At 35.2% G+C, this 27856-nt stretch overlaps 1 protein-coding gene across 14 annotated transcripts in view; it reads right to left on the bottom strand.

Moving 5' to 3' along the window:
- Positions 1-7799: 7799 nt before the first annotated feature.
- Positions 7800-27856, bottom strand: part of HDAC9 (histone deacetylase 9) — a 944501-nt gene continuing 924444 nt past the window's right edge. For all 14 annotated transcript variants that reach the window (XM_045495014.1, XM_045495020.1, XM_045495015.1 and 11 more), the window contains one exon: positions 7800-14101. In XM_045495014.1, coding sequence (XP_045350970.1) covers positions 14062-14101 — 40 coding nt within the window. In that variant the 3' untranslated portion in view covers positions 7800-14061. The remainder of the gene's footprint in view (positions 14102-27856) is intronic.

Raw genomic sequence — 27856 nt, 5'->3', positions numbered from 1 at the left:
TGTGCAAGGATGTGAAGGGGCTGAGGCAAAGGTGAATAAAAACACCAGGAAATTTACTGCCATTCTGTGGCTTTTCCTTGATTGGGCATTTGCTTGGTTGCTGTAATCTTTAGCTGTTTTCCAGAGTACCTATAAAGTTATTTTAGTCAGTCTGAGGATGTTTATTTGATAATTCGGTAAGAGAATAAGGCCCAGGAACTTCCTAGGGCAATATCTTGCTAACACTAACCCTCCTCCCCATAATTCAGAATGTTAATTTTGAGAAATGAGGGATAATGTACACTGAATTCAAGTATGATACATCAAAGTGAGTATATTCCTTTACTTGAAAGTTTTGAAAGCTGATCACTCATACTTAATATATTTAATATTTTAATCATGATTTTATAAAAATACTTTGTTTCTAATTATTCATAAATTTGATTCCATGGTTCACTATGTTCACTGTCAAATATCCTGAAGTGCACATGATAAATAGCCAAGTTTCATGCCTAAGTATATATACTATACATATATACAGAGACATTCCTGAGCAGTTACAAAATATGGTTTTGTAATAAGCACTGTGTTTTTTCATATATAACAAATGCATTATTTCCTTGTGCCCAAAATGCAAATTTGCAAATTACATCCAGGAACTCATCAAATCTGCTAGATGAATTATGTAATTCAATTTGGCAAAATTTTTGCTCACAGCACAAATAGTTTTCTTTGGTTTTCTTGGATTCTGTTCTAAGAAGGAGGTAGCTGGAAAAAAGTGAAAAATTACAGGATATGATTCATAAAAATCCCACATCTTTTTTGTGTGCTTGTACATTCTTTTTTGAGGGAAAATGTTTTTGTCCCACAGCAATGATTCCTCTTCCTTCTCAGTAAGTACTTTTTAGTTGGAAAGATACCCATGCACAATATATCCAAGGTATTCAAAAAACAGGGTAGCCAAAATGAGAGAAAGATGCATGTCATTTAGCAACTAGAGGAACATGTAGCATATTCATTAAATCCCTTTTTCACCAGAAAGGAATGTGAAGCCTGAACTTTAACACGGCCACAGTATGTACTAGAGAGCAAAGAAATGAAACCTCAGCTATGTATGTTGTTGCCAAACATTAGCCCAAATCTTTCACTCTCTGACATGTGATGAGTATCTGTTTCCCTGTCATGTTTTGAGAGACATGAAAATGATGCCCATGTAACCATATCCTCATTTCTAAGGTTCAGACAAGTGGAACTCACTGCTATTCCTTCCTCTTCATATTTGCTACCAACAGTAAGAGTAAGCACATATGACTCAAAGAAGGACTACCAGCACTGCATTGTCTGAGGTCGTTTTCAAGGGGTACAAGAAACACCAAATAATTAGGAGTAGTTACATCTCTGCAGATAGCATAAGTACTTGTAATTTCCTTTCTCTCCTAAAGCAGTCTGTGAACTCTTATCATTGTAGGTTTGTGAAAAACTCTTATGGCAATAACTCTTATTACCTGGAATGAGGAGTTCTCTTAAGCAGTGGAATGACCAGCAGTTTCAGAAACTAAAGTGCTGATTTCATGCATATGAAGAATTCATGGAATATCAGAACTAAATGAAACCATAGAGATTAGATATCCAGTGCTCTCATTTTATAAAAAAGAGCCTGAAACCACTTTCAATATTGTCAGTGTGAAGGACCAGTTAAACTGTAGCACTCCTTTTCTTAAAAAAATTGTTTTAAATGTTTATTTATTTTTTGAGAGAGAAATAGAGCATGAGCAGGAGAGGGGCAGAAATAGAGGGAGACACAGAATCCGAAGCAGGCTCCAGGCTCTGAGCTCCGGTGTGGGGCTCGAACCCACAAACTGTGAGATCATGACCTGACCCGAAGTTGGATGCTTAACCGACTGAGCCACTCAGGTGCCCCTAAACGATAGCCCTTCTGCCATAAAGATCAAGAAAACTAGATAAAAATTTCTTTCAAATGTATAGATAAATTCACCCAAGCCAGCAAAACCTCCAAGTATCAGTAAGGAAGAAGGCATTGAAAATAAGAGGGGCAGGTAGGAGAGCTGATGTTGCCATGGGTTTAGGATGGCATCACAGGGAGTGGCCAGTGTAAGTAACCCAAGGGTTTAGGTTTTAACACTTATGCAGAGACAGGAGACGAACACTTGGGACTTCTTGAGACAGCAAAAGGGAACTGAAAAACCCATCCTGCGCATACATGCTCACAAATAGGGAGGATCCTTGAAAGGCTGACCTGCTAAATGGTAGGGTAGACTAAAAAATATATGTATTTGCTCACTGACAACAGAATGACAAGGAAGCTGTAGTGTGTTTGTGGACACTGGGTGGGCAAAAACATTTCTCCTGATGATTTGTTAGCTTGCACATAGACTTGAGATTTAAATTCATATTAGTCATAAGGTCAAAGAACCTATAAGCAGCAGATGGAACATCAAAATGGTCCCACATAATAAAACCTCTGAGATCCTTCCCAGAAGAAAATTTGAAATTGCTCAAGAGGGATATGTCCTCAATCCAAGTGACATGGAATTCACACAGGTAAAAGCCCATTGAACATGAATTCACAATAAAATACTTCAAACCAATAAATAAACCAATTTAAGCAATGCTTGAGTATTTGAGATCATAGAGAACTCAGACACCATAAACTAGATGTGTAGAACATTATTAAAATGCAAAACAAGAAGTCTGAGCAATAAGAAAGTAAGACACAAGAACAATGTAATACTGAAAAAGAAGTGAGCATATCTTTTAAAATTAATAATATGGTCTTTGAAAGTTAAACTTCATAGGATGCAAATGCATAAAATTAGACCTGAAAGATTGGAGGAAATTTTGCAGAGGGCAGCATAAAAAGACAATGTGATGCAAAAGGTAAAAGGAAAGTTTATGGTCAAAAAGTACAGAGTGAGGCCTATCAGTATGGGTCTAATAAGAGTTGTATCCAATGAGAATTAGGGAAGAAGGAAATAGAAGATTGAGGGGCTATTATCAATCATAAATAACTTGGAATACTCAGAATAGAGGAAGGAGTTTAATTTTCAGATTTGTGAAATATATTAAGTCCCTTACAGGATAAACACAAAGATCAACTCTTGCAGATGATCTTAATATATCTTAAGAGAAGAAAAGAGATTACTTTCAAAAGAACAGTAGACAACTACAGACATCTTGGTAGTTAAAGCAGAGGTGAGACTATGATAAAATGATGTTATCATTGTGCTGAGAAAAATTAATTTGCAAGCTAAATTTTAATACTCAGCCAACATATTATTTGCAAGTGAGGCCCCCCAAAATAATAAATACAGTTCAGACAGAGAGAGTAGAACATTAACCACTCCAAGCCTAAAAGGAGAAAGAAATGGAGTACCTTTAAAATTATTGAGCAAAAAAAATTGGCAAACATAATGAAATCTCAGTAAATATTACTGCTTACTATAATTGTTGGAAACAGAAAATATTAATAATCTAAAGCAATAATTGTTATAAATAAAATCAAGGTTTAAAAGCAGCAGAAATAAATCCTATCCAATAATAATACACGATATAAAATAAGGTAGATAGGAATCAATGTAATTTAAGGCTTTTGAATTCTGTAAGGGGAAAGTAGAGATGTATGATTGAGACTAAGCAACTTTAAGTCAAGTGGGCATTTTAATAATATGAGTAACCACTAAAATAATAGAAATATAATGTATAGTTTTCCTAAAATAATAGAAGTATAAGGTTTAACTTTCAAAGCATTAAGGGGAAAAAATAAATTAAGACCATGAGAAGATAATGGTAGAAATGGGTCTGGAAACCAAAAGTCTGGATTTCTAGTTCTGCATTTTTTTCTCTGGGAATACTTTGGGAATACATCAAGCAAACTTGAATCTTAGAGTAAAAAAGATTTATATATACTTGGAAGCTTTTAAAATTGTTTTGGAAAGTTCTATATACCTGACTTGGCTTGATCTCAACAGAAGACAGTGATTTTGTAACACAGATTACAGTATGAGGCTCCAAACACTTTTCCATTCATTTTCCATGGAGCTAAAAGCAGTAGTGACCAGAAGGCACTATTTCATTGTATCTAGCAATCCTTTTATAATATTCACTAATTGCAAAGCAGTGCTTTTGACTGTGTCAAAAAACATATATGTCTATATGTATGTGTATATGTATATGTATAGACATATATGTTAACCATAAGAAAAGAAGTTAGAATGTATTTAGTTAAGTATGGGCTAAATTTTAAACTGGGGAAATTATGGGGCACCTGGGTGGCTCAGTCGGTTAAGTGTCTGACTTCGGCTCAGGTCATGATCTCACGGTCCGTGAGTTCGAGCCCCGTGCCGGGCTCTGTGCTGACAGCTCAGAGCCTGGAGCCTGTTTCAGATTCTGCCTCCCTTTCTCTCTGCCCCGCCCCTGTTCATGCTCTCTCTCTGTCTCAAAAATAAATAAACGTTAAAAAAAATTTTTTTTAATTTAAACTGGGGAAATTAAACCTTCAAGGTGGCAGTATAGTTCAATGGCACAGAGACCCCCTATAAATACAGTCTGTCTGATGAGAGTGGTACAGTCTATCAGGTCTTGGGGTCTGATGAAAGCACTGAAAGTACCATTTATCAAGGTCACTGCTTTAAAAAGTAAGAGGTTGGAAATTGTTTCATTAAAGGGCAAATTAAATAAAGCAGAAACTGTCATTGAAGAACATGATTATCTGGGACTTGATGCACCAGAAATTATAATTAACTGATTTTTTCAAAAGAAATAGTGACTAAAATGCAAATGATTACAATTCAGAAGGCAATTTCTAAGGGGATTTTTAGGATCTCTACAAATTTAATCTCCTCTTTCTAATTGTCAGCATTATATACTTTTATTTTACTTTATTTTATTTTATTTTAATGTTTATTTATTTTTGAGAGAGAGACAGAGACACAGCATGAGCAGGGGAGGGACAGAGAGAGAGGGAGACACAGAATCCGAAGCAGGCTGCAGGCTCCGAGACAGGGCTTGAACTCACAACCTGTGAGATCATGACCTGAGCTGAAGTCTGATGCTTAATGGACTGAGTCGCCCAGGCACCCCGTCAGCGTTATATTCTTTTAATTGAATGTTGACATTAGGGATGGCAGACATTAGAAATGAAATGGCATTAACATACACCCTAAATCATATCAATGCTTTTGATAGATCTTTGCCCAAATCTTCCTGTGAATATAACTATATGTAATTTAGAGAACAAATATTTCTCATATGTATTCTATGTCTACCTCTATAATTCTATGGAGAAAGAAGACAGGTCACAATTTTTTAAAATCCTTAGTATCACACAATTCGAAACCCACATGTATTATCTGGTAATACTTCTTTTGTTGCTATGTAAGTGGGAGCTTTAATCAAATTTTCATTTCTTTTATGTAGACATATTGCCAATTTTCTCGCTATCCCCCATGCTATTATGAGAACAGTACTGAATACATGTGGCATATTGTAGGCATTCAGTGAATGCTGATTACATTGAATAAAATCATTTGGATAGCAGTAAAGAAGATGGGTTTTCTTGTCTGGTAATTAAGCCTCAGTTTGCTCATCTATTAAATTACTCCTCTCACAGGAGTGTTTTAAGACTTAAATGAGAGCCCAGGTTAATTGTTTAATAACTATTAATATATTTATTTAAAAAAATAAACAAGTAAAAGAAATGTTTAGCAAAGGAGAAAATTTAAAAATAGCATACTAGAAATATGGATTCTTGAAGGAAAAATCTCATCTATAACATGAATATAAAGTCTTCACATCTCATTAAATCTTCATAAATAATTTATTAAAATTAATTTTATTCCATCATTAAATTGATTTACTTTATCACATCTTAAGGTTTTAAATATTAGTCTTTTGCAATAATTATTTTTAGGGAAAAAGCAAAAAATATATGTGAGACTGTATCAAACTTCACATGCCCTATATAAGCTTTTAGTAGGAAGTTAATAGTGCCTTTTTAAAATATACTAAGAACTCAAAAAATGTGACTTAATATAAGGTAATGCAATCTTTATTATATCTCCAGCTTTTTAAATACTAAAAACAGGAATTCATTCACTTCTCTGAATCTTATTCCCCTATTCTTATGACATTTAAAAGAAGAAGTATCAGTCTTTTCCAAAGTACTAATTAGGATATGTGGGTAATCATCCAATTATGGTCGACTGTGAGGACCATGGGAATTGATACTGATATTGATATTACAGAGCTGAGGAGAATTGCAATATTTGGAAGTACTTTGAGTTAAATAATTCCAAAAGTGTAAATAGTAAAAGTTCTTTAGATTTCTAACTGCAGACTTTTTTTTTTAAATTTTTTAACGTTTATTTATTATTGAGAGACAGAGACAGACAGAGCTTGAGCAGGGGAGAGGCAGAAAGAGAGGGAGGCACAGAATCCCTGAAGCAGGCTCCAGGCTCCAAGCTGTCAGCACAGAGCCCGGCGCGGGGCTTTAACTCACAGAACGCAAGATCATGACCTGAGCGGAAGCCGGACACTTAACCAACTGAGCCACCCAGACGCCTCAAACTGCAGACAACTTTTTAAAAATAATATAACACTCTGGGGTGCCTGGGTAGCTCAGTCAGTTAAGTGGCTGACTTCGGCTCAGGTCATGATCTCATGGTTTGTGAGTTTGAGCCCCGTGTGAGGCTTTGTGCTGATAGCTTTGTGCTGTGCAGCTTGGAGCCTGTTTTGGATTCTGTGTCTCCCCTTCTCTCTGTCCCACCCTTGCTTGTGTGCACTCTCTCTCAAAAATAAATAAATAAACTTAAAAAAAAATACAACATTCATTCTAGTTTTTCAATTGTACTCCCCTTTTTCAATTGTTCTTTTTTCACCATGGAAACTTAAGGAAACAAAGGACCATAAAGTAACATTTGCTATTTGACAAATCTGATTAAACCAAAGGTGTTTACCACTGAGACCTACTCTACCCACTCATTCCATCTCAAGTTTACTTTCTCTTAGACAAAATACTACTATCTTTTCCCAGAAGGAATCCAAGCCATTGTCCACTGGAAACAGTTATGTTTTAGACTGTTAAACACTGCAGGGGTTTATAAAATACAAAAATAAGTATTAGTTTTGGAATAGATTTCAAGAGTTTTTGAAATATGTATTCCAAAGACATTTTAGGGTTATTGGCTAGATTAAAGAAAGATGTTGAAATAAGGAAAAAAAAAAAGTTTTGTAACTTGTACTTACTGTACAAACCTACCCACAATTACCAAATCCATTTAAAATGATAATTTAATAAAATCATAAGGTTAGCAAAGACTGAGCATATAGTCTATTCTGAATGTTAGTCATAGTTTTATAGTTAAAAAATGCTTTTTGTCTACTCTTCTTTGTCATATCATGTATGCCATTTGGACACAGATGTAGGTAAGGATTTAAGCCTATCTCTTACTATCTGTAACAATGGGTAAGTAAATGAGTTAATCTTTTCATGTTCCATGCTTTATCTGTGAATGGGAGTCTTAATACATGATGTAGGGGTTCATGTGAGAATACTCTAATTATGGTACAGTGCTCAGTAGAGTAACAGGTACAAGTTTGGGATAACCAGTATTAGCTACTGTTATTTTTTATCTTGATCAGCACATTCCATTCAAACACTACTACGTTTAACCTACCTTTTTCTTCTTCTGTTAATTCTCACATTATAAAGGAATTTATTTGCAAAGAACCCTTTCACTTTTTGAAAGTGGAACACAGTAATTTATATTTTATTTACTCAATAAATATTTGACACATAACGGTTTTATTTCAAATAGCTTTTATTCACACTAGGACTAGAGGAAGTCTAATTCAGTAGAAAACACAAGACAAAAGGGGATCTTTTATCCTCTTCGAAAGAGAATCACAACATTAACAACATAGACAATTTGGAACACACCATTGAATTACCCATTCAGTATTTTCAAATACAAAAAAAGGAATCAGAAAGAAGGTAAACATTCCAGGAGCATGTTCAACAATGGTATTGTTATAAGGTATTAATCCTTTATTAGATAATTATTTTTCACATCTGGGAAAATATCACTGGCAGCACAATTTTAAGAAAAGAAGTTTGGCAACATGTATTTTTCTCAGCAGCTCTGGATGACAGATTTTGGTGAACGCTAGCCAAAAAAATTAAGGGCAAAACCACTGTTGCACAGAGGACAACAAACTGATCTTATTACAGAAACAGATATCAGACCACAATAGAAAAGACATTTTAATTTTACACAAAGCCAGAAACTCCAGATTATTGGCATACACATCAACAAGCCTGGTCTAAAGTGTTTAATCATGAGAGTAATAAATATTGGTTTCCTGCCTGCTCTGCCCACTTTGTTTAAAAATATCAGGATATTTGCTTTCAAATGACAAAAAACTGATGAGGCTATAATCCACAAAATGGTCATTCACTTGTAACAGAATGCTTCTTATGCCTAGCAACCACTGAAAGGGCAATTTTATATAACCCAGCTGTTGTGGAGATAAGACACTGACATTGCTTATCTAGAAAAAGTTTGAGAAACTTAAAATTTAGAAAAAGCATATGGAGATTTTTATCTAAAAACAATTTTTTCATACCCAAGGAAGTGTGATTCCTCCTCAGATCTTAGAATTCTTAATTCCCAAGTTGTTTTATTACTTCATTCCTACTCAATTTTAAGTTAATAAAAGCAATAGCCTGAAATTGCTGCAAGATCTCTGTCAAGTGTCATAAAATGCCAACTCCAAGAAAGGGCACCACAATGAAGCCTAAAGGACATGACTACATTGTCCCACAAAAAATTTGATCCTCCTTATTTTATTTGATGTTGCAACATTTGCCTCTAATGTGCCTAAGGCCCAAACAGAAAAATAAAAGAAATCCAATTTTCTTTGAATAGTCTGGAAATAATATCTTATTTCCAAATTATATTGATTTAAAATTACTCTTCAGCCATCTTTTCTTCAGGTTAGAGTTTATGCCGATGAGTTTGAATCATAAAGACATCATCCAAAGGGCAAGAAAAGTATATGTACAATCTTCTCTATGTGATAATGAGCATGACACAATTAGGCAGTAGCAATAATGGTGGAAAACTATATTTGACACAAAAGAAAAAATTCTGCATTACTAAAACAAAGTGCCAGGTCCAAAATTGTAGGCCAAAACACAATAACTGGATCTACCTTTTAAAATAAGAGTAGAAAAAAAGTCAAGTGGTTCCTGAAAAGGAAGAGATAAAAAGGAAGATAAAAGAGTATCTAGTAAAGTGTTTGTATAAATTGGCATGAATCAAAGTATACCTAGTGGTGTCTCAGAAAATAAGTTGCCAACGTTGTTTCTACTTACTAAACACAGAAATTTAAGAAATTACCCTGATAGTTTAGATATGGCAATTTGGCATTGGGAGTTGGACAATGGAAGGAGAGAAGGGTAAAATGAAATTATTGGTTAGAAAGACTGGCATGGTATGGTGAATTCACCATGTATTTGCTAAACATTCCAGTTAGAGAATTAAGATGGTTAGAAAAAAAAAGAGAGAGAGAGAGAGAGAAGATGGTTTGAGAAATTGTTACAACTCCATTACTCAATCATTAAGATCAAGTCCAAAAAGCTCCAGGTCAATAGTCTAAGTTTCAACTGTCTGACCCAGCTATTTCAAGTATGTTTTAACTGACTCAGTTGTTGCATAAACCATTATATAAAACTAGCCATGTATATCATAAAAAAAAAAAAAAAAAAAAAAAAAAAAAAAGGCTGCCGCTGATTTGGAGAAATCAAGTTCTAGAGTCCCGTGTCCCGTATCCCATGTTCACCTACACAATTTATACTCTGGACCACATGACAAGCATGTTTTGTTTCATAAAGCATTTGATGAAGGAAAAGCAAGGTGTTAAGATGCAAGGGCTATGATTTTCAATGTAAATATGACCGGGAAAAGAAGTCACGCATAGGCACATATTTTAGTGACGGTGTTGATTTAGGTGACGTAATAATACTCGTAATACTTCATTCAAAAGGCAGTAAATAGTATAAAATACTGTAGGAGACCAAAATGTAATTGTGCCCTTTGGGAACACAAGAGATATTTGATGAAGATAACGACCATGCTGATGATCAGTTCTGAAGACAACAATAAAATGCCCCCATTTCTTAGTTTTAGATCATCTGGTTTTCATTTCTTTTGGAGGTGAAAACGCCCTCTTTATGGTATGGAGTTGAATTGGTGTTTTTCCCTATTTCTTATTTTTTTTTCATATTTTCTCTGCTAGTCTAGTGATTTCATTCCTGAAGCAGGAAAAGAATGTTAAGATAGATGCCACTAGAAATGACAATGTCAAACTCTGACAGAGTGGTTATTTGAAGCTCAGAATGAATTGCTTTTAAGATAAAAACCTTTGGTTTGTTTGTTTTGTGGCTATTAGACATTTAATACTTTCACTGAGACAAACTGAGTATAAACTTCCAAAAGATAAATACTAAGAAATATTTAAATAAACTGTCCTAAACATAGATGCTGCCATAAAAAATAAGTGTGAAAGTGCTGACTGAAATTTTCTCCCAGGAGACTGTCTTCATGGTCATTCTATTTTACTTCCATATGGAGTCTGTAAAGAAACCCAGTAAATCCACAAAGCTTTATGAATGACCTTTGGAAATATAAGAGTACTAAATTGTTAGGAGAGACCAGCCCCATAGTTTCTGAAATTGTGTGAGGAGACGTCCTGCTTTCAAATCCACTATGTTTGTTTGTCTGTTTTTTAAAGGTTTTAAGTAATCTCTATACCCAACATGTGGCTTGAACTTAAAACCCCAAGATCAAGAGTTGCCAGCCAGGTAGGTTCCTCTGCTATGTCCTCAGTGAGAGGTTTATGAGAGTTTTGCAAAGGGTTATAGTCAAAACTGAAGGCAAGATTTCAGTTCTTATGATTGGTAATGGAAATGTTATTTGTAATAGTTTTTCCTGTGTATCTCTGTTTTTCTCAAGAGCAGATTTCTATCTCTAATATTGATATTGTAAATATGTTTAAAAATATTTCAAAATATTTCATCTCAAAATGTTCTTCCCATTTAGTAAGCAATAATTAAACAGCCTCTATTACCGTTTGAGGTCCATTTTACTTATTATCCTAATAAAATTGTCTGTTTTTCAGACACTGGGTTGTACTATATAATTGAGAAAATTAACTTTCCTTTTGTACTTATTATCAAATATTATTAAAGTCCTAGAATTATTTGCTAATTGATTTCTCAAAAATCATCATTTTTACTCATCATGTATGTGATCTATTAGATTGTGAGAAAGCTTATGTATTTAAACTTCAGAAAGAGAGAGAGTAGTTCTAATAATCTCTTACTATTATGAGCAATAAAAATTAAATGTATAAGTGGAGAAAACTATTACCAAGTGAAACCACCCTTTCAAAAAGTGCTGGTCTATTTCAAAAGAAGTGTTGATGTTCTCAAAAAGCCTCCATTCGGTCCCTGAGGAATACACTAGAGCTTGTAAGGGTATAATCAAAAAGCACTTGCAGTCTCTTCTTACAACTACATTCAGCTGTGATTAATCTTCTCCCTACCTTATCTCCCTCTCCATGCATCCTAAAGACCCTAACTGCAACCAATTGGGTACCACACAGAAGAATGTGTGATTAACTCATTAATGTGTCATGTTGTAAATCTAAATAACCATGGAGGTGTCCTAGTAATTTGGCTTTATCAGACTGATGGCTGTGTATATTAAATATGTGGCAAAATTATTATAGGAAATGTTAGTAAATTAGTATGCTTGCACTATACTGTTTCATTTTCTTACTCAACATCTAAAAAATATCTGGGAAGACCGAAAGTAATAACTGAGATTTGTAATTATGAAGCTGAGTTTAGAAAGTCACAATTATGTTTCCAATTAAAATAAGACATAACTTTCTTTTTAAGGGGGAGAGGTGTCTTTTTTTTTTTTTATTAAAGCCTTTGGCTCCACTATTTGGTTTTCTGTAAGTAAGTCTCCTCAAGCAATTACAGAAAAATTGCAATAGCTAGCAAATATGATTGGCATCAATTTCTCTGAAAATATGATTTTTTAACAAAAATTCATTATTATTGTGAATCTAGATTGACCTTACCCTTATGCACTAAAACTAATTTTTACCTAATACTGAGTTACATTCCATTTCAGATTTCCTATTTCAAAGGGTGTCTCAAATTTCTAAGATGTTAAACCAAGTATTGAGCCATTTTTGTATATGTAATAAAAGTCTTTAAAATTAAAATGGTAATCCTAAAAAAACCAAATGCATGAAAAATATGGTCTGACTGTATAACAAAAGGGAGTTATATAATTCTACTTGAGTGAGATCTTTCATCTTTGATTTACAGGTTAGAGTCCTCTTTAACTAAAACCATATTGTTTTATATCTTTCATATCATGGCCTTTCCTAAAACCTTGTTTTAATTAAGGTTTCTTTCAGATTTCTGAATAAAAGCATGACAATCTTCACTTATGGCTTTAATATATCCTTTGACTTAGGAAAATATATAAAAAGAAACATCAACTCTTTCAAAAGCATTGTCAGACATTAAATGCTGCGAGGTATTCTATATCAGTGTCTTTAGGTGTTTGAGTTATATATTGAAATAAAATTTTGGAAGGTAGGGTATAACCTACTTATATTTAGTAAATTGATTTTATTCTCAGAAATAAATGTCCTTTATTTTTAGCCTTTGACATTAAGGTAACACGTATGAAGGTTAAGTGTATTTTTGTTCCCCCCCTCCCCACAGGAAGGCACAACTTCATGGTTAACTCAATTCAAGGTGACTTCAAATAGGCAATGCCTTCATTAACACATTTCAAAGATCTAGAAAATTCAGTAGCATTCCTTCACCTCAGTGGTGTCAGAGTTAAAAGAACACATCAAGCCAAACAACTGTTAACCTGAAAAATAAAAATAAAATAAAATAAAATAAAATAAAATAAAATAAAAAATAAATGAAAGAAAGAAAGAAAGAATCAAAGAAAGAAAGAAAGAAAGACTCAAAGCTCCTAAGTAATTGGGAAAATTATGGGTAATCTAGCTTTTCTATAGGAAGGAGGGATGAAAGGTAAAAAGAATGGATGTGATGGAGGAAATAAAATAAAAAGAGAACAAAGTTCTTGATAGATTTGGAACAAAGTAAGACCATCCTGTATGGAGCATATGCTTGAAGTGACTATCATTAGAGCAAGGGATGTAGGAGGCAGATAGAAGACCTCATCCTCAAATACAGTTGCAAATCTCCCATGTGTGAGAACACACAGAGGGAGGTTAGGGAAATAGGGTTATTTTTCTCAAGAAATGTGACATAAAACATTGCACCATTACATACAGTTTGTGAAGATCCTTTGGCATTTGGACTTTGAGAGACAGCATGGTTTATTCCATTGAACAAAGCCTCATCCCAGTTCCTCCATCTTGAACTCTTACGAGTAAGAGTTGAACCATGTGTTAAAGGCCAAAAAACAACAAAACCAAACAAAACAACCCCCCCCCCCCGCAATATGTCAAGAACTGCTATCTGTTCATACCCAAAAGCAAATCCTGTAAGCAATTTAAGACTGACAAAAATGCAATAAAAAAGAACTGATCAGAATGTCAGGAATGAATATTTCTTAGGTTTTGCCCAAAATTTTGCTGGCTGTTGTAGCATCCATAATTAACAGTATCTAATGCTGTACTGGATGTTACTAGTTTAAACTTTGGGCGTGGGAGTGGGTCACTCAGCATATTAAAAGTATGCTGGAAGCAGTTTCTTCCAATCATGGTTTACTGTAACTTTAGACTCACAACGGTTATGTTTAAGGAATCTTTAATGCCTTTTCAAGTCCATCCAAAGAACAAGTGAAGCTGCTGTTCAGAATTTTGTGCCCAGTGTTTATGTTACATCGAATCTGTGCCACCCAGGCAGCAGACAAGACATGTCTGAGGGTGCTGGGTGGGGGGATACACAATGATGTCACACACAGGAAATATGGTGGGGGGGGTGTGCTTGGCACTTCACAAGGCTGGCTCCTCTTCCATAGGCTCACCAGCAGTTCTGTAAAAATAAACAGGCAATCAGAATACGGCATAAGAGTACACAATGACATTGTAGATTTTCATGCATAATCAAAGCTGATTTTTCAGCTCTCTCTAATGTTTATTTGTGTTATTCAGTTATCCATAAATAGAGTTTCTTTCCTAGGAAGTATAAACAAATGTCAAGTGGAAAAACATTTTAGATCCAAGCAATCATTGGAAATGTTCCTGTTTATATTAAAACATGTCAAAATATTTTATAAGTCTAGATTCTGAAATGTACATGTTTTGTGTCTAGTACAGTCCAATAATTTATTGAAAAAATTAACTACAATATTTTATTTTAGGAGCAATCACAATGATTTCCTATGGAACCAGTTTGCTAATGAGAGCAAAGGACCCATCTAGCTTCTGGAGGAGACTCACCAGGGCTCTAGTTTTTGCTTCTGTTCTTTCATAACTGGATTGGCTGCCTGCCGGAGGCATTTCAAATCAAATTCTGAATTTGATTAGTAAATCGCTGCTACAGACCCAACATTTTTACAAGAAATGCTCTATGGAAGTGTGTAAATAGTTTTTATTCGGCATCATCTGTGGGGTGTTCTGCTCAGGCAAAACCAAAACTAATTGCTTGGAAATTTATACTTGATATTTAAACTTAATTTAGTAACACTCTGAGGGTGTTTTAAGGCAAACTTTTAGAATGATTTTTAATTTAGTCAAAAGGACAGATTGTAGGAGAAATCCAAATACATGAGGTAGTTGGATTGTTGAGGAAGACTACTGGGATTTGAGATGCCGAGAGAAGTGAGTTTGAGTCTGAGCTCTGCGATTTGCTAATGTTGTAACTGCTAATGTTGCACTCCCATGAAGCAGTGGCTTCAGGTTCAAAACCAGAGGGAAAAAATGTTCCTTACAGAATTAGGTAAGGTTAAAAAAAAGATACAAACTTGACTTGTAAACAATAAACACTATGAGACATTAGTTATTTAATACTTTGGATCTGTCCCTTTGTCATCTAACATATGCATACAATTGTGTGAATGGTTCAGAGATACAGAGTTATGCCTATGCTACCACAGGAAACTAAGGAAACAATATTTGGATGATGGTTCTCTTTGGATGGTGCAGTAATAGATAGGTGGTTTTCATTTTTTTCATATAGTTTATACTTGCCATGATTCTATGAGTTACTTTCATAATGGAAAAAAAAATGCTATGTTTAAAACAAAGCTGCTCCTGAAGAAAAATTAACTATTTATCCATGTTGTTTTATACATTTATAAGGAAAATAAATCAAGATTTCTATGCATCTATAAATAAAGTAGTTGCCATTAAAAAAATTTTTAGCGTTTATTTATTTTTGAGAGACAGAGAGAGAGAGAGAGAGAGAGAGAGAGAGAGTGCGAGCAGGAGAGGGGCAGAGAGAGGGAGACATAGAATTGAAGCAGACTCCAGGCTCCGCTGTCAACACAGAGCCCGGCACGGGGCTCCAGCTCATGAACCGAGAGATCGTGACCTGAGCTAAAGTCGGACACTTAACCGACTGAGCCACCCAGGTGCCCCAAGTAGTTGCCATTTTAACTTAGTGTTTTTATAATATCAATGAGATGGTAATAAAAAGGATTTTAATGCATCCTCTAAAGCATGAGAAATATCAGATATTCATTATTTGACATTTCCTAAAGGGGTGCCAAATCAGTCCACGTGAGTACTAAAAAAAAAATCATTTCCTAGGAAGTTATAGCCTGTCCAAGAGTATACTGGATAAGGAGGTTGTGAGAAAGCATTTAGCATTGTTATATAAGATTAAAAAAAAAAAAAACTATTTAAATGAGTCATACTCTATTAAAATCTTTCCAAACTAAAATTATCAGCATGCTGAGAAGAAAACTCTAATGGAAACTGAGTTTTCCTATTTTTTTTTTAGCTTTATTGAGATCCAACTGACATACAACATTGTATAAGTTTAAGGTGTAGAATGTGATGACTCGATACACAAATATATTGCAAAATGTTTACCACAAACACACATCTTTTACTTCATGTAAGTACCATCTGGTTGTTGTTATGGTAAGAACATTCAAGATTTAATCTCATAGCAACTTTCACGCATACATTACTGTTAATTATAGTCACCTTGCCTTACATTACATCCTTGGAATTGATTCATCTTATAAATGAAAGTGTGTACCCTTTGACCGACATTGTCCCATTTCCCCCAACTCCCAGCCCCTGGTAACTAACAATCTATTCTCTGTTTCTATCAGTTCAATGTGGACTTTTTCCAGTTTTACTGAGAAATAATTGACATATATAATTGAATAAGTTTAAGGTGTACAGTATGATGGTTTGGCTTACATATATTGTGAAATGATTATCATAATAGGTTTAGTTAACATCCATCATCTGGGGGCCTGGGTGGCTCAGTTGGTTGAGCGTCCGACTTCAGCTCAGGTCATGATCTCACAGTTCATGGGTTCAAGTCCCGCATCGGGCTCTGTGTTGACAGCTCGGAGCCTGGAGCCTGCTTCGGATTCTGTGTCTCCCTCTCTTTCTGTCTCTCCCCTACTCTTGCTCTTTCTCTGTCTCAAAAATAAACATTAAAAAAAAGAATCCATCATCTTATATACATACTGAGTTCAATAGGTTTAGATTTCACATATAGGTAAGATCATACAAATGAGTATTTATCTTTGTCTGCCTTATGTCACTTAGCCTAATGCCCTCAGGTTCACTCATGTTGAATCTCTTTTATGGCTGAATAATATTCCATTGGAAGTTTATACCACATTTTCTTTATCCATTCATCCATCAATGGAGACAGGTGTTAGGTTGTTTCCTTGTCTTGGCTGTAGTGAGCAATGCTGCAATGAACATGAGAGTGCAGATATTTCTTCAGGATACTGATTTTGTTTCCTCTGGATTATATACCCCGTAGTGAAGTTGCTGCATCACATGGTAGTTCTATTTTTAATTTATTGAGCAATCTCCATCACTAACATTTATTATCTCTTGTCTTTCTCATGCTAGCCATTTTAACTGATGTAAAATGGTATCTCATTGTGGTTTTGATTTGCATTTCCCTAATGATTAATGATGTTGAACATCTTTTCATATACCTGTTGGCCATCTGTATGTTTTCTTTAGAAAAAATATCTGTTCTGGTCCTTTGTCCATTTTTTAATCAAATTATTACTTTTTGCCATTGAATTGTATGAGTTCCATATATATTTTGAATATCAACCCCTTATATATGTATCATGATTTGCAAATATACCATATATCACATATATACATGTGTTTGCAAATATTTTCTATATCATAGGTTGCCTTTTCATTTTGTTGATTGTTTCTTTTGCTGTGCAAAACTTTTAGGTTGATGTAGTTACACTTGTTTATATTTTTGCTTTTGTTGCTTTTTCTTCTTTTTGTCATATCCAAAAAATTCATTGCAAAAGACCAAAGTCAAGAAGCTTTCTTCCTTATTTTTTTTCTAAACTATAACTATGTTTATAGTTTCAGGTCTTCATGTAAGTCTTTAATCCACTTCAAGTTAATTTTTGTGAGTGGTGTATGATAGGGTCCAATTTCATTCTTTTTCATGGGAATGTCCAGTTTTCTCAATACCATTTACTGAAGAGATTATTTCCCCTTTGAATATTCTTGGCTCCCTTGGTAATATTAGTTGACTGTATATGTGAGGGTTTATTTCTGGGCTGTCAGTTCTGTTTCATTGGTTTATATTTGCTTTTATGACAGTGCCATACTGTTTTGACTACTACAGCTTTGAACAGTTTTAACTCAGGATGTGTGATGCTTCCAGCTTTGTTCTTTCTCAAGATTGTTTTGGCTATACAGGGTCTTTTGTCATTCCATATGAATTTGAGGATTTTTTTCTTCTATTTTTGTGGAAAATGCCATTGGAATTCTGATAGGAATTTCATTGACTCTATAGATGACTTTGGTGTATGGACACTTCCAAACAGTTAAGCCTTCTTTGTGTCATTTTCAGTTTCTTTCATCAGAGTCTTCTTTTTGGTATATAGATATTATTTTGTATTCTGCAACTAGCAAACAGAGATAATTTTACTTCTTCTTTTCTTGTTTGGATGCCTTTTGTATCTTTTTCTTCCCTAATTGCTCTTGGTAGGACTTCCAGTACAATGTAGAATAGGAGTGGTGAGAATAGGTACCCTTATGTAGTTTCTGATCTTAGAGGGACAGTATTCAACTTTTACTGTTGAGTATGATGTTAGCTGTGGGTCTGTCATATGGCCTTTATTAAGTTGAGGTATGTTCCTTCTATACCTAATTTGTTGAGAGTTTTCATTATGAAAGGATGTTAAATGTTGTCAGTTGTTTTCCCTGCACTTATTGAGAGAATCAGATGATTTTTATCCTCCATTCTATTAATGTGGTGTATCATGGTGATTGATTTGCATATGTTGAACCATCCTAGGGATAAATTCCACTTAATGATGTTGTATTATCTTTTCAATGTATAGTTGAAATTACTTGGTATTTTGTTGAGGATTTTCACATCAATGTTCATCAGGGGTGTTGGCCTATAATTTTCCTTTTTGTAGAATCCTTGTAGTATCTGACTGTGATATTGAGGCAATATGGGCTATATTAAGAGAAGTTTGAGAGTATTCTCTTCTTTACGATTTTTTGGACAAGTTTGAGAACTGCTGTTAATTCTTCTTTAAAGGTTTAGAAGAATTCACCAGTGAAACCATCTGGGACTGGAATTTTGTTTGAGAGGTTTTTGATTACTGATCCAATCTCCTTACTCATTATTGGTCTGTTCAGATTTTCTATTTCTTCATGATTCAGTGTTGGTATATTGTATATTTCTAGGAATTTATTAATTTCTTGTAGGTTATCCAATTTGTTGGCATATAACTGTTCATAGTAGTTTCTTATGCCACTTGTATTTATATGGTATTAGTTGTATCCCCTTTCATTAATAATTTTATTATTTGAGTCTTCTTTCTTGGTAAGTCTAGCTAAAGGTTTGTCAACCTTTTTAGTTTTCAAAGAATCAACTCTTAATTTTGTTCATCTTTCCTATTGTTTTTCTATTCTCTATTTCATTTATTTCTGCTGTGATTTTTGTTATGTACTTTCTTCTAGCAACTTTGGGCTTTGTTTTTTTTCTAGAAGTTCCTTAAGATGTAAACTTGGGTGTTTTGAGATTATTTATTTATTGAGGCATTTACTGTTGCAAATTTGCCTCTTAACACTGCTTTCCCTTTATCCCATAAGTTTTGGTATATTGTGTTTCCATTTTTGTTTGCTTCAAGATATTTATTTCAAGACATTTTTTGATTTTCTTTTGATTTCATCCTTGAACAATTAGTTCAAGAGTGTGTTAAAATTTCCATATATTTGTGAATTTTCCAGTTTTCCCCCTGCAATTGGTTTGGAGTTTCATACCATTATGGTCAGAAAACATACTTGGTATAATTTCAGTCTTAAAATTTGCTAAGACTTGTATTGTGACATAACATTTGATTTGTCCTAGAGAATGATCCTTGTTCACTTGAGCAAAAATGTATATTTTCCTGCTGTTGGATGAAATGTTCTGTTTATATTTGTTAGATCCATTTGCTGTAAAGTGTAGCTCAAGTCCAATATTTTCTTACTGATTTTCTCTCTGAATGATGTAACCATTGTAAAAAGTGGAGTACTGAAGTCACGTACTATTATTGTATTGTTGTATATTACTCCCTTCAGATCCATTAGTATATGCTCAATTTATTTAGGTGTTACAATGTTGGTGGCATGTATATTTATAATTGTATCCTCTTGATTAGCTGACCTACTTATCAACATATAATGACCTTTGCCTCTTATTACAGTTTTAGACTCAAAATTTATTTTTTGTTACATACATATTGCTACTCCTGCTCTATTCTGTGTTTCCATTTGCATGAAGTGTCTTTTCCATTCTTTGACTCTGAGCCTATGTTTGTCCTTAAAGCTAAAGTAGTCTTTTATAGGCAGTATGTAGATGGTATTGTTTGTTTGTTTAAATTCACTTAGCCATGCTACGCCTTTTGATTGAAGAATCTAATCCATTTACATTTAAAATAATTGTTGATAACTAAGAACTTACCGTTTTGTTAATTGCTTTCTAGCTGTTTTGTAGTCCCTTTGTTCCTTTCTTCCTTTCTTGATGTCTTCACTTTGAATTGATATTTCTTCTTAGTGGTATATTTTGATTCCATTCTCTTTATCTCATGTGTACCTACTATAGCTTTTTGTTTTGTGGTTAGTCTGAGGACTACTTGAAACATCTTGTACATATAACAGTCTATTTAATCTGGTAACAACTTAACTTTGCTCACATGCAAAATTCTACCCTTTTACTCCTCCTCCCTACATTTTACGCTTTTTATGTCACACTTTACATCTTTTTATACTATGTATCTGTTAAGAAATTATTGTACCTCTATCTATTTTTAATACTTTGCCCTTTAACTCTTACACTAGAGTTAAGTGGTTAATACAACATCATATTACAGTATTAGAACATTCTGATTCTGACTGTATTCTTACCTTTACTAGTATACAGAATATTTTCATGTTTTCAAGTTATTCAGTATCATTCTTTCTCTTCAGCTTATAAGAACTACTTTCAGCATTTCTTCTAAGGCAGGTGTTGTGTGATGAACTTACTCAGCCTCTGTTTGTTTGGAAAAAAATTTATCTCACCTTCATTTCTGAAGGACCACTCTGTTAAATAAACTATCCTGGTTGACAGTTTTTTATTTTCAGCATTTGAATATATTACCCCACTCTTTCCTGGCTTACAAGGTTTTTGCTGAGAAAACCACTGATATCTTTACTGAAGTTCCCTAGTATGAGGTAATTTTTTTTTTCTTGATACTTTTAAATTTCTCTTTGTCTTTGATTTAGAGAGTTTTATTATAATGTGTCTTACAGAAGGTCTTTTTTTTTTTTTTTTTTAGTTTAGTTTTGTTTTGTGGCGAGAGAGAGACAGAGACAGAGAGAGAGAGAGAGAGAGAGCGCACACACATGAGTGGGGGAGAGGGGGAGAAAGAGATGGAGAAAGAGAATCTCACTACCACGAGATCATGATCAGAGCTGAAATCAGTTGGACACTTAACTGACTGAGCCACCCAGGCACCCCCAAGAATATAATTTTGTATTGGAATTTTGAGCTGACCTATTAGTCTCATGAACCCAGGTATCTAAATCTTTCCTCAGGTTTGGGAAGGTCAGCCATTACTACTTTGTATTTTTTAAGTTTATTAATTTTGAGGGTGGAAGGGGCAGGAGAGAGGGATAGAGATAATCCCAAGCAGGGTCCACAATGTCAGTGCAGAGCCTGACGTGGGGTTTGATCCCACAAACCACGAGATCATGACCTGAGCAGAAATTGATTTGGACTCTCAACTGAATGAGCCACCCAGGCACCTTAAGCCATTATTACTTTAAATAAGCTTTCTGTCACCTTCTTCTACTGAGATTCCAATAATTCATAATCACTCCTGTGATTACAAGGCCTTCCCAGGGGCACAGCAGTGGAGGCCAATGCTGGGATTCAGGTTAGTGGGGTGCAAGTACACAGCTGAAGGGGCTAGATGCAGTTGAGCCCAATGGTTCAAATCACTGGGTCTGAGTCAGGTTTAGATGTGGGCCTACATGAAACTTTGTGGGCCTTGACTTTTGGAGTATGCTCCTGTGGCTGCAAGGCCTCACCATAGGTATAAACATGGCAGTTGAGGCTAGTGAGTTGGCCAGGAGTGTGCAGGTACAGAGTTGGAGGGCCTAGCTGCACCTGGGCTCAAGAGTTCAGGCCAGAGACAGAAGATAGGGCTGAATCCTGTTCTCTGCCAGTTGTGGGGGCCATGACTGTCAGAATGGACTCCCATGGCTGCAGGGTCTTGCTATGGGTGCACAAATGGCAGTGGAGGCTGGTGATGGGAGTCAGGCCAGCAGCGTGCTGGTGCACAGCTGGAGGGGCTATCCCTGAGTCTGTGCATGGTGGTGGATCAATGGCAGGGGTCCAGGTTGGTGTCTTGCACTGGTGCAGCCACAGAAGCTGGGGCTGGCTGCCAGTATAAATCCCAGGCTGCACAGGCATGGGGGACAGAGGGAAGAAATGAGGAGAGACTTGGGAAACTAGATAACATGAACATGAAAACCTCTGGGGTAAAAACCTGGTGTAAAATCTCCAGGGGGTCTCAAGGAGCTGTTTTGGACATTGGTTTCTTCAGCAGTAAAAGCTACTGGGTTCCCTGCAGAGCATGTCACTGGGAACCACGATCACTCCCATTGCATTTCTTTTTTTTTTTTTTAATTTTTTTTTTTTTTTTTTACATTTATTTATTTTTGAGACAGAGAGGGACAGAGCATGAACGGGGGAGGGTCAGAGAGAGAGGGAGACACAGAATCTGAAACAGGCTCCAGGCTCTGAGCTGTCAGCACAGAGCCCGATGCGGGGCTTGAACTCACGGACCGTGAGATCATGACCTGAGCCAAAGTCGGTCGCCCAACCGACTGAGCCACCCAGGCGCCCCTCCCATTGCATTTCTGATACTGGTTGTGCCCACACTTCTTCCTTGTTCCAGGCCATCTCTACATGTCTCAGCTTTGCCAGTTCTCTGGGTGGGGTGAAACTGAAGTAGGTCCTTCCTGCAGTGTCCCAAAAGGGTGGGGATGCTGGTCACTCATCCCACTCTCCTCTTCCCAGCAAGGGGAACTCTTTCTAGCTGAGGCCCTCCTGGTGCTGAGTAGTGTCAGTCTGGAGAATGGATGACTCAGGCAAAATGAAGCTGTTCTTCATTCCCTTTTTATGTGGTTATTCTCAGGTTTTCTGTTCCACTGTTCTGCTAAAGTTTGTGAGTAGACTGCTAAGCTCTCCCAGAGCTGTTTTTGTTCGTGGACAGGTATCCAATTATTGATCTTTGTTGGGGGAAAAAAGCTCAGGTCTCTGCTCTCCCATAATAGTGACATCATTCCCCCAACCTGAATTTTCCTTTTTCTAACCCAAATGTACAATAAGATGATCTTTCCCCCCATACCCAGGACTCAATTATGGCTGGAATTTCAGAGACAATAGTATAGAGAGAAAACATTCCATGGGTCACAGATGTAAGTAACACATATCTATCCTTGGTGGATGATCTGTGCATTCTTCAGATACATACATGTCCAGCCTAAACTCTGAGGACATGAACAGATGCTTCTCTTCTCTTTCCTCCCTTCAAAATCATTTCATGCTTTGGGGCACCTGGGTAGCTCAGTCAGTTGAATGTCCAACTCTTAATTTCGGCTCAGGTCCATGATCCCAGAGTTGTGGGATCAAGCCCCATGTCTAGCTCTGCACCAAGTGTGAGTCCTGCTTAAGATTCTCTCTCCCTCTCTCTTTCTCTCCCTCTCTCTGTCTCCTCGACTCATGCACTTTCTCTCTAAAGTAAAAAAAAAAAATTATTTCATACTAACCACTTTTTTGGAAATAGTCCACTTACTAATCTCCACCTTCTACTGAATCAAATATGCATCCACATAACTAACCAATTCTCTCTGTGTCCTGCTGCATAGAGATAGTGTTAGTAGCATAGAAAGTTGTAGAATCTCCTGGATTTCAAGGCAAATGCTCTGTGCTTAGGTCCCAGCTCTACCACTTTCTAAAATTTAACTTTGAGCAAGTCAACATTTGTAGAGTCTCAATTTTCTCTTTAAAACTGAAATATTCCTTGACTTGCCCTCAGGGATGTAATTTAAGAGAACATGCTTTATACACTGTAAAGTGTTGAACAATTACAGAAGAACTGTATTATTTACATCTGCCACTGTGATAATTTATAGTATTTCCCTTTTCACATACATAGCTTTCAGTGGAGGTGGTATTGTCTTTATTTAATTCCTATCTCCTAGGTATCTGTTTTATAGTCTATATATTTCTTTAAAAGGATTTTTTAAAAAGAAATCATCTTTGTGAAACACTTAGAAAATGAACTTGGTGAGGAATGACCTTTTAATGTATTTTTTTAAAATTTTTTTAAACATTTATTTTTGAGACAGAGAGAGACACAGCATGAACGGGGGAGGGTCAGAGAGAGAGGAAGACACAGAATCCGAAGCAGGCTCCAGGCTCTGAGCTGTCAGCACAGAGCCCGACGCGGGGCTCGAACTCACAGACTGCGAGATCATGACCTGAGCCAAAGTCGGACACTTAACTGACTGAGCCACCCAGGCGCCCCATTAATGTATTTTTTTTTTTTTTTTGTGAAACAGTGAGAAGCAATGCTCTGGAAATGTGGGGGCTCCCCACTTCCATAATCAATGTACATATACACCAAGCTTACCTTGATTAGCAAAAATACAGTTGTGGAAAGAGATAGGGAAAGGGAAGAGATGCAATCTTTACATTTTTAAATTTAATTCCATTTGTAAGTAGGTAAGATGCAGACACAGTAAGGTCAACAATACGTATAAAATAAAACCTCCAAAGATAAATTTTAGTACAATAGTTTGGCTAATTGGAAGACATAAACTTCTACTCTAGCCAGCCAACTTAACAGTGAACACTGATGATTCTCTGTCAATAAAGGGTGAAGATTACATATATTTAAGAGAAGGATCTGTTCAGTCCAGCAATCACAGGTTAAGATAACTTACAAAAATATAAAGCAGAAAGTAAACAATTTAACTTGAGAAAATATATAGCATAAATTTAAATTCTTGTATTTGCCTTACATTCTTGTACATTTCCCAAAATGTATTTCATTTCCTATGATTTTTAAAACAGTATTTCTTTGTTTATATGAATAATGTCGTTTAGTAATATGTGTTTTCTCTTGTTTCATTGACTTGTTTGAATCCCATTATTATCTTACTTTTTCTTCCTCCTTCAAGTCAGACAATCTAATGCCTGTTATGTACATTATTTTGTTTGTAGGGTACTCTTCAGAGCTATATATTATTGTTTTGTGAGCATATATTTTTATTTTATGTAATTAATATATTTATATATTTACATATTATGTATAAACTTACATATTTATATATATTATATATAATATATATATTATATATATAATTTCTGTTGCTTAATTTTCTCACTTAGTTCTGCATTTACTAGATCTATCCATGTAGTTATGTTTATCTAGTCTGTCACTGCCAAGTACTACATGGTATCTCCATGATATATATATATATATATATATATATATATATATATATATATCTGATATATATCTGCCACATTTTAACTATTTCATTCTCCCAATAATGGACCTCAGGTTTGACTCCCTCTGTCTACCCACCATGAATAAAACTGTAGTGAACTTCCTACTATATATATACTTTAATGACTTTAGACAAGACCATCTTCAGAAGCAGGATTACTAGTTAATATGCTTTGTGTATAGTAAATAGTACTAAACTGCTTTCCAGAATGGCTGCCACACTTACCTTCCCACAGCTCCCAAAGCTCCACATGTCTACTAATTCTGGCACTCCACAGTTTACTGAATCTCTCACTGATTCAAATTATAATTACTGCATGTCTATTATGCATCCTGGCTCTGTTCTAGGTACTACAAGTATTGAGGAGACAGAAAATAGAACAGGGGTACCTGACCTAATTTGGGGATTGATGGTCAGTGAATATTCTCCAAGAAGAGGAAGTGATATTTGATCTGAATTTTTTGGATAAGTGGAAGAAAATGGGGAGGCCAGTACATGGTCAAGTGGGAAGAAAGGGAAGAAAAGTATTCCAAACAGTATGGAGTATATGTGCCAAGGGGCATGATATTAACATGAATATAGGTCTTTGGAAAAAAATATAAAAACCACAGTAAGATACCATTACATATCCGCTAGAAAGGCTAAAATTATAGACTGATTTTACAAAGTGCAGGTGAGGATATGAAGTAATTGGAGTAGTCATTCATTGCTGATGGGAATGAAAGATGGCACGACCATTTTGGAGAGCAGTTTGGAAGTGTATTACAAACACATGGCTTCCCTACACCTTGGCGATTCTATTCCTAGGTATATATCAAAGAAAATTGAGTGCTGTGTTCACAAAATAAAAACTTGTACAAAAATTTCATAGAGACTTAGGTTCCTCAAAAAATTAAAAATATAATTACCATATGATCCAGCAATTCCAGTTCTGGGTATATATCCAAAAGAATTGAAAACAGGATCTTGAAGAGATAATTGCATACCATATTCATTGAAGCATTATTCGCAGTGTCCAAGAGGTGGAGGCAACCTAAATGTCCATTAATAGACGAATGATAAAGACAATGTGGCATATGCCTACAATGGAATGTTATTCAGCACTAAAAAGGATAGAACCTAATCATATACTACAATATGGATGAACCTTGAGGACATTTTGCTAAGTGAGGTAAACCAGTCACAAAAGGCAAATACTGCATATTCCACTTATATGAGGTATCAAAAGCAGTTGAATTGTTAGAAACAGAAAGTAAAATAGTGGTTGCCAGGAGCTGGGGAATAGGGAAAAGAGAAATTGCTGTTTAATAGGTATAGACCTTTAGTTTTGCAAGATGAAAAAATTCTAGAGATATGTTGCACAATAATGGGCATACAGTTAACACTACTGTATACTTAAAAATGGTTCAGAAGGAAAATGTTATGTTACATGCTTTTTACCACAATAATAAATTTTCATAGCTTTATTCATAATAGCCCTAAATGGCAGAGGACCTGAGTAGACATTTTTCTAAAGAAGACACACAGATGGTTGACAGGACATGACAAGGTGCTAAACGCCCAGTAATCATCAGGTAAATGCAAATCAAAACCACAATGAGATACCATCTCATACATGTTAGAATGGCTATTATCAAAAAGACAACATATAACAAATGATGGCAAGGATGAGGGGAAAAGAGAACCCTTATGCACTGATGGTGGGATTGTACATTGGTGCAGCCACTATGAAAACATTTTATGGGAGCTCCTCAAAAAATTAAAAATAGAACTGCTATATTATGATCCAGCAATTCCACTTCTGGGTATTTATCAAAGGAAATGAGAAACTAACTTGAAAAGATATATTCAGCCCCATACTCACTGCGGTATGATTTAAAATAGCCAAGACATAAAAGCGACCTAAGTATTTATTAGTGGATGAATGGATAAAGAAAATGTGGCACAATGGAGTATTATTCAGCCATAAAAAGAAGAAAATCTTGGCATTTGTGACAACTTGGATGGACCTTGAGGACATTATGTTAAGTGAAATAAATCAGACAGAGAAAGCAAATACTATATGATCTCACTTACCTGTGGAATCTTACACATACCTCTGAACTTACACATACAGAGAGCAGACTGGTAGTTGCCAGAGATGAGGGTAGGGTAAGAGGAAGGTAAAATGGGTAAAAGTGGTCTAAAGGTACAAACTTCCAATTATAAAATAAATAAGTCCTGGGGATGTAAGGTACCTCATAGTGACTATAATTAATATCACTGTGGTTTTTTGTATGAAAAATGTTAAGAGAATACATTTTAAGGGTTCTCATGACAAGAAAAAAAATTATAACTATGTGTGCTAATGGATGTTAACTAGGGTTATTGTGGTGATTATTTCACAAAATATACATATATTAAATCATTATGTTTTATACCTAAAATATAATGCTACATGTCAATTATGTCTCATTAAAAACCCCCAGAGAAATAAATTAATAGCCCCAAGTAGGTAACAAGCCAAACGCCCACCCAAGGATAGACAGCTTATGGTGTGTTTATA

Source organism: Leopardus geoffroyi, chromosome A2 (genome assembly GCF_018350155.1).
Source record: "Leopardus geoffroyi isolate Oge1 chromosome A2, O.geoffroyi_Oge1_pat1.0, whole genome shotgun sequence".
Lineage (NCBI taxonomy): Eukaryota > Metazoa > Chordata > Mammalia > Carnivora > Felidae > Leopardus > Leopardus geoffroyi.
Note: the sequence above shows the minus strand (reverse complement) of the source record. Positions and strands in the feature narration are given on the sequence as shown.